The 8,673-nt window shown below is 45.5% G+C and overlaps 1 protein-coding gene across 1 annotated transcript in view; it reads left to right on the plus strand.

The window, feature by feature from the left end:
* SLC13A4 (solute carrier family 13 member 4) overlaps positions 1-3,789 on the plus strand; it is a 57,703-nt gene extending 53,914 nt beyond the window's left edge. Inside the window, exon 16 of the mRNA XM_063930067.1 lies at positions 2,098-3,789. Coding sequence (XP_063786137.1) covers positions 2,098-2,235 — 138 coding nt within the window. The 3' untranslated portion in view covers positions 2,236-3,789. The remainder of the gene's footprint in view (positions 1-2,097) is intronic.
* Positions 3,790-8,673: the final 4,884 nt, after the last annotated feature.

The raw sequence follows: 8,673 nt of genomic DNA on the forward strand, positions 1-8,673 counted from the left end.
CCTCGCTGCAGTGAGCCTGTTGCCAGCAGGTCTCACTGAAAAGAACAAATTCTAAGACTATAACTTTCTAAGAGCTCAGGAGAGCCCCTAGTGTGCATCCAACCTCGGCCGGGCACGAAATCTAACTGAGGCTTGGAGGAGGGTCATAGTGGGAGGAGCCAGTGCACACCAGGTAGTCTAAGATCTTTCTAGAGTGCCCAGCCTCCTTCGGAGCCCGCTATTCCCCATGGTCCTTACGGAGTTCCCAGCATCCACTAGGACGTTAGAGAAAACTGCATTTCTGTGCATGCAACGAAATGCGAACGCGCAAAGTAATATTACAACGACCAAAGTAGTTTCACACAAGGTCTAGCAAAGCTTTTCAGTCGCACTGCTGGCCACTGAGTGATTGACATGAAGTGGGCGTTTCTGGGTGGCAACTGACCGTTTTCAGGGAGTGTTCAAAAAAAACGTAGGCGTGCCAGGAAAAACGCAGGTGTGGCTGGGCGAATGCAGGGCGTGTTTGTGACGTCAAAACAGGAACTGAACAGTCTGAAGTCATCGCAAGCGCTGAGTAGGTATTGAGCTACTCTAAAACTGCACAAAATAATTATGCCGCCGCTTTGCGATCCTTTCGTTCGCACTTCTGCTAAGCTAAAATACACTCCCAGTGGGAGGCGGCATAGCGTTTGCACGGCTGCTAAAAACTGCTGGCGAGCGAACAACTTGGAATGACCACCAATGTACCCGAATCAGTGGTGGATGCTATTGCACAGAATCTGCGACTCTGTCGTACGCAGCCGCTGTGCAATAATATGTGAATGCCGCAGAGGCCTCTTAAGGCTTCTCTGATTTTCTACTACATCCGTAGATGTTGACGGGGCCAATGAAACTGGACGCAGCCTCTGCAGGTCCAGAAAATACCCCCCTCCCATTTTCTGTAACGCTGGCATTGCCCACCCCCAAACGGCAATCATGCTTAGGGGACACTTTGACCATTATCACAGAAACAGATCTCTGAATTAGGGCCAATGTATGCAATTAACAGAAGTAAAGTGTCTCTACATCAATTACTCTGGAGCAAGTTCTCAGGCTCTTGCCAAATGGAAATTTGGAAAACGGCTACAAATTTTGTTGCCAGATGGTGATGCAGATCACTTGAGTGCTACAATTTCTAAGGCAACACTTCATGGAAGCACACGTCAGCATCAGCTACTTTCAGACATTTTGTGACATTTGGTTGTGACCTTTTTTGAAGAACCAGGTGTATCAGGAAAGCCCTGTCAGATCTAAAAGACAGCACTAGGCCTCATGTGCTTTATGTAGCTATTTCACCTGCTATAGAAAATGCTGTTCTTCAAATGGAAACTGTTGTTGACCACAATGGAGGACACAATACACAATTGCAGCGCTGTATCAAGTGAGTTGTATTGCAACAGCGCCACCTGGTGACCAAATTTGCAACTAACATTTTTATATATTTTTACGTGTCTGGGACTCCAGGTCGACAACAAAAAGGTCGACGCCAATTGGTCGACACACATTTTAGGTCGCCATGGACAAAAGGTCGACAGGAACAAGGTCGACATGGAAAAAGGTCGACATGAGTTTTTTATGTTTTTTTGGTGTCGTTTTCTTCGTAGAGTGACCGAGAACCCCAATTAGTGCACCGCTTCGCTTGCCATGCTTCGGGCATGGTGCCTTCGCTCCGCTCGGCACAGATTACGGTTCCAATCGTAGTCCACGTGGATCGTTAAGTATAAAAAGGTTCCAAAAAAGAAAAAAAAATTGTGAAAAACTCATGTCGACCTTTTTCCGGGTCGACCTTTTGTCCATGTTGACCTAAGGTGTGTCAACCAATTGGCGTCGATCTAAGGTGTGTTGACCTTTTTGTTGTCGACCTGGAGTCCGGATACCATTTTTTCCAATAAATGGCTAGTGCATTCTCTGATGTATATGTTGTCAAAATTTCTCTTCATTATGGGCCTTAGAACTTGCTCCATAGTGCTCTATGTAGGGATACATATTTGGCTTCCGTTCCACTTTCAAATAAGCTGGAGTCTATGTGGTGTGTGTATATGCAAATCATTAGTCTGATGTCTTCTCACCCTACTCCAGGTGAAGGCCGGCCTGGGAGTGAACGTGATTGGCTTGGGTATTATCATGGTGGCCATTAACACGTGGGGCATCAGCCTCTTCCAGCTGAACACTTTTCCTGATTGGGCCATGATTCATAACACCACGGACCACCTGTGAAGGTGCCGGATCATCAGAGTGAGCGGGACCTTACTGGCCTCCTGCCACACCTGGAGAGAGGGTGTTGAACGCGCCCTGCCGAAGACCCAGCTGCACACCAAAGGATCATTTACCACTATGAGATTTTATTATATACTTGAAAGATATTTGTGCCAAACGCACTTTATGTAATCTGCCTCCCTGAAATGTGCGGCCATATGCCAGGCTTTTAGGTGGCCATGTTACTACTGATGGCACACACTGCATTTCATGTGTGACCGGTATCAATGGTGGACCTGAAACTTCTTCTGACTGTTGCCACCAAACCTTTCTCTTCCTGTAGATAATGGTCTATTGAACAATACTGAATGCATTTAGTTGTAGCTGATATAGGCTTGGCAATTTAAAAAGTAAAAATAATTAGTGCAGTGACAGACTGGCACTTTGAGCACCCGTATTTTACACACACAGATCAGTCCTGGTGCATATAGACGGTTTCTAGAGTATAGAAGTGTTAACATGGCATGGATCAAAAAAATCAGCCCATTACTGCAATCACAAGCCATGTTTAAAGCTCAACCACCTAGTATAATCATCCTTCGTAAGGTTCCTCTTATCCTAGCAGGAGCACCGGCGGCCATTCATTGCACTTTCAACAGCGGCTGTGTGCTATCGGGAGGTACAATCACACACCACAGTCAGGGGAATCTCGCTTGCAGTTGCTAACACTCCCTACAGCCACCATTTCAATGAAGTTAGGAGGAACTTGCCAGTCTGGTATCACGGTACAGTGGACCTCCAGCAGAAAGTAGCAGCCCCCATTGCAAATTATTTGACGTTGGTAATGGCACAGTAGTCTTTTGCTACCCTAACCATGCAGGGGTGCTGAGCAATGAACCAGAGGCCTGCCTGGGTCAAAATGATAGATCTTTGGTTCATCATGCAGGATTTTCCTACACCACCGAGCAGGTGAAAGGACGCTTTCTCATTATTTACTAAGCAATTCCCAGAGTGGAGGCTTTTAGTAGCCAAAGACACCATGTTTTGCTGCTAAAAGCATTGCCCCTCTAAACGTAAAAGCCGGGGCATAGTTAAATAAACCGCCATGACAGCAACTGTCAAACATGGGAGGAGGAAGCGTGCTGGTCTGAGGCTGTTTTGCTGGAACTCAAGTCAACGACTTGCAGAGTGACTGGCACCCTGATCCTAAAGAACTATCATAGCCTATTACAGTGCCAATGCAACACCCTCTGGTCTACTCCTAGTTGGTGAAGGGTACACCCTTACAGCAAGATCATGGCCTGAAGCACTCACCGCGGCTAGGCCAGAGCTACCTTTGAGGAAAATAAGACGGTAAGCGTCAAACCGCGGAATGGCCACACAGTCTCCAGCCAGCTGGCGCGGGATGGTTGGAAGGGTGATAGCAAAGTAACCTACTGGCGCAGCACATCTGTGAGAGCTTCTGAAACACTGCTGGGAAGAACTTCCTGGACAATATGCGATTATCATTGTAAAAAAAAAATGTCACGGGTGTGATTGGGGGCGATATCTGTAACAGGCGGCTGCTTTCATGAGTCAAACATTTAGATTATATTTTGTTAAACAAAATTATTCTATGATCTCTGTGTTTTTTTTATGTCCAATTATCTTCATAACGCCGACACACTGACTCCATACACAGAACAATTTTATACCTAACACACAGTGTGCCTAATTCAGACCTGATCGCAACAGCAACATGTTTCTCTAATGGGCAAAACCATGTGCACTGCAGCTGGGGCAGCTGTAACATGTGCAGAGAGAGTTAGATCTGGGTGGGGTGTGTTCAAACTGAAATCTAAATTGCAGTGTAAAAAATATAGCAGCCAGTATTTTCTCTGCACAGAAACAATATAACCCACCCAAATCTAACTCTCTCTGCACATGTTACATCTGCCCCACCTGCACTGCACATGGTTTTGCACATTAGTGAAAAATGTTGCTTTTGCGATCAGATCTGAATTAGGCCCTGCGCTTCCCAAACTGCTGCCAGACACAGTGACCCCATACACAAACCTACTTTCCATCACAACTAAAAGTAAAACGGAAAGTGTATGGGGTGTTACACTGAATACAGGCTGTAGATTGTAAATAGCGATAAATAATCGTAGACAATTTTGTTATGCTATACAAACGACTATTAAGCAACGTGGTCAGAAGATCTCATGATGTGGCAATGTAATACAGTACCTGATGCAGTCGCTATTGGGTTTATATGAATGGCTCTAACGCTTACGTAATGAGGTGTAAGTATATGGTCACATCTCTGCACTGAGACAGGTCTGGACAGCCTTTGGTTGGAAAGCCTTCTACGATTGTCAATGAAGGAGTTTATTCATCTTCACAGCACATCTGACCGCAATTAATGAAAACGCACTGGGCGGCCGGTTCGTAGGGAGCGCAGTGGAAAGCAACCAAACACAAGATGGATGTAACAGTCAGCAATGACAGCTGATCTAGTGGCCAGTAATACACTGCGGGGCTCGCTGAAGAGGTGGACGCTGGAGCGATTTATCCTCACACTTGCATAGCGTCCGCCTCTAAAGCATCCCTCTGTCCACTCAAAGGATCCTATCCTTCTAAAGGTTTTTCTTTAGACTATACTTAAATTCTCAAGGACAGAAGCACCAGGCTACGTTCCCAGCCTAAGGGTCTTTCACACAAACTCAGACTATACGGAAAGTGGGGGTCACCACTAGACTCAAGTTTCTAGCATTAAATGGACAGATCAGGCAATAAAATGGATCATGGTGCAGTAGCCCAGCTGTGATAACACGTTAGACTTCTGCAGTGCTATCAGACTACAGACAGAAGTCTAACGTGTTACCAGACTGTAGTCAGAAGTCTAACGTGTCATCAGACTACAGGCAGAAGTCTAACGTGTCATCAGACTACAGGCCGAAGTCTAACGTGTCATCAGACTACAGGCCGAAGTCTAACGTGTCATCAGACTACAGGCCGAAGTCTAACGTGTCATCAGACTACAGGCCGAAGTCTAACGTGTCATCAGACTACAGGCCGAAGTCTAACGTGTCATCAGACTACAGGCCGAAGTCTAACGTGTTATCAGACTACAGGCCGAAGTCTAACGTGTCATCAGACTACAGGCAGAGGTCTAACGTGTTACTAGACTATAGGCAGAGGTCTAACGTATTATTAGACTATAGTCAGACGTCTAACGTGTTATCAGACTATAGGCAGAAGTCTAACGTGTTATTAGACTATAATCAGACTATAGGCAGAGGTCTAACGTATTATTAGACTATAGTCAGACTACAGGCAGAAGTCTAACGTGTTATCAGACTATAGGCAGAGGTCTAACGTGTTATTAGACTGTAGTCAGACTATAGGCAGAGGTCTAACGTGTTATTAGACTGTAGTCAGACTATAGGCAGAGGTCTAACGTATTATTAGACTATAGTCAAACTACAGGCAGAAGTCTAACGTGTTACCAGACTATAGGCAGAGGTCTAACGTATTATTAGACTATAGTCAGACTATAGGCAGAGGTCTAAAGTATTATTAGACTATAGTCAAACTACAGGCAGAAGTCTAACGTGTTATCAGACTACAGGCAGAAGTCTAACGTGTTATCAGACTAGTAACACGTTAGACTTCTGCCTATAGTCTAGTAACACGTTAGACTTCTGCCTATAGTCTAGTAACACGTTAGACTTCTGCCTACAGTCTAGTAACACGTTAGACTTCTGCCTATAGTCTAGTATCACGTTAGACTTCTGCCTATAGTCTAGTATCACGTTAGACTTCTGCCTATAGTCTAGTAACACGTTAGACTTCTGCCTATAGTCTAGTAACACGTTAGACTTCTGCCTATAGTCTAGTAACACGTTAGACTTCTGCCTATAGTCTAGTAACACGTTAGACTTCTGCCTATAGTCTAGTAACACGTTAGACTTCTGCCTATAGTCTAGTAACACGTTAGACTTCTGCCTATAGTCTAGTATCACGTTAGACTTCTGCCTATAGTCTAGTATCACGTTAGACTTCTGCCTATAGTCTAGTAACACGTTAGACTTCTGCCTATAGACTATAGTCAGAAGTCTAACGTGTTACTAGACTATAGGCAGAAGTCTAACGTGTTAGCAGACTATAGGCAGAGGTCTAACGTATTATTAGACTATAGTCAGACTACAGGCAGAAGACTAACATGTTATTAGACTATAGGCAGAAGTCTAACGTGTTATCAGACTAATGGCAGAAGTCTAACGTGTTATCAGACTATGGGGGTCATTCCGAGTTGGTCGCTCGTTGACGATTTTCGCAACGGAGCGATTAAGGCAAAAATGCGCAAGCGGATGGTTCGCAGTGCGCATGCGGTTAGTATTTTACCACAAAACTTAGTAGATTTACTCACGTCCGAACGAAGATTTTTCATCGTTGAAGTGATCGGAGTGTGATTGACAGGAAGTGGGTGTTTCTGGGTGGAAACTGCCCGTTTTCTGGAAGTGTGCGGAAAAACGCAGGCGTGCCAGGGAAAAATGCGGGAGTGTCTGGAGAAACGGGGGAGTGGCTGGCCGGACGCTGGGCGTGTTTGTGACGTCAAACCAGGAACGAAACGGCCTGAGCTGATCGCTATTTGTGAGTAGTTCTGGAGCTACTCAGAAACTGCTAAGAAATTTCTTTTCGCTATTCTGCGAATCTTTCGTTCGCTATTCTGCTATGCTAAAATACACTTCCAGAGGGCGGCGGCTTAGCGTTTGCAATGCTGCTAAAAGCAGCTAGCGAGTGAACAACTCAGAATCACCCCCTATAGGCAGAAGTCTACCGTGTTATCAGACTACAGGCAGAAGTCTAACATGTTATTAGACTATAGGCAGAAGTCTAACGTGTTATCAGACTATAGGCAGAAGTCTAACGTGTTATCAGACTATAGGCAGAAGTCTAACGTGTTATCAGACTATGGGGGTGATTCTGAGTTGATCGCAGCAGGAATTTTATTAGCAGTTGGGCAAAACCATGGGGGTAATTCCAAGTTGATCGCAGCAGGATTTTTGATAGCAATTGGGCAAAACCATGTGCACTGCAGGGGAGGCAGATATAACATGTGCAGAGAGAGTTTGATTTGGGTGTGGTGTGTTCAATCTGCAATCTAAATTGCAGTGTAAAAATAAAGCAGCCAGTGTTTACCCTGCACAGAAACAAAATAACCCACCCAAATCTAACTCTCTCTGCACATGTTATATCTGCCCTCCCTGCAGTGCACATGGTTTTGCCCAACTGCTAACAAAATTCCTGCTGCGATCAACTCAGAATCACCCCCTATAGGCAGAAGCCTAACGTGTTATCAGACTATGGCCCTCATTCCGAGTTGTTCGCTCGCAAGCTGCTTTTAGCAGCATTGCACACGCTAAGCCGCCGCCTACTGGAAGTGAATCTTAGCTTAGCAAAATTGCGAACGAAAGATTCTCAAAATTGCAAATAGAAATTTCTTAGCAGTTTCTGAGTAGCTCGGGACTTACTCTGCCACTGCGATCAGTTTCGTTCCTGGTTTGACGTCACAAACACACCCAGCGTTCGCCCAGACACTCCCCCGTTTCTCCTACCACTCCCGCGTTTTTCCCAGAAACGGCAGCGTTTTTTCACACACTCCCATAAAACGGCCAGTTTCCGCCCAGAAACACCCACTTCCTGTCAATCATATTCCGATCACCAGAACAAAGAAAAAACCTCGTAATGCCGTGAGTAAAATACCAAACTTCTTAGCAAATTTACTTGGCGCAGTCGCAGTGCGAACATTGCGCATGCGCAATTAGCGGAAAATCGCTGCGATGCGAAGAAAATTACCGAGCGAACAACTCGGAATGAGGGCCTATAGGCAGAAGCCTAACGTGTCATCAGACTATAGGCAGAAGCCTAACGTGTCATCAGACTATAGGCAGAAGCCCAACGTGTCATCAGACTATAGGCAGAAGCCCAACGTGTCATCAGACTATAGGCAGAAGCCCAACGTGTCATCAGACTATAGGCAGAAGCCCAACGTGTCATCAGACTATAGGCAGAAGCCCAACGTGTCATCAGACTATAGGCAGAAGCCCAACGTGTCATCAGACTATAGGCAGAAGCCCAACGTGTCATCAGACTATAGGCAGAAGCCCAACGTGTCATCAGACTATAGGCAGAAGCCCAACGTGTCATCAGACTATAGGCAGAAGCCCAACGTGTCATCAGACTATAGGCAGAAGCCCAACGTGTCATCAGACTATAGGCAGAAGCCTAACGCGTCTCCAGACTATAGGCAGAAGTCTAACGCGTCATCAGACTATAGGCAGAAGCCTAACGTGTTATCAGACTATAGTCAGAAGTCTAACGTGTTATCAGACTATAGGTAGAAGTCTAACGTGTTATTACCGTAACCCCCGCTCCTCCATCCTGTGCACCGAAGCAATGTGTATATTCATC

This window comes from Pseudophryne corroboree, chromosome 6, assembly GCF_028390025.1.
Source record: "Pseudophryne corroboree isolate aPseCor3 chromosome 6, aPseCor3.hap2, whole genome shotgun sequence".
NCBI classification, from domain to species: domain Eukaryota; kingdom Metazoa; phylum Chordata; class Amphibia; order Anura; family Myobatrachidae; genus Pseudophryne; species Pseudophryne corroboree.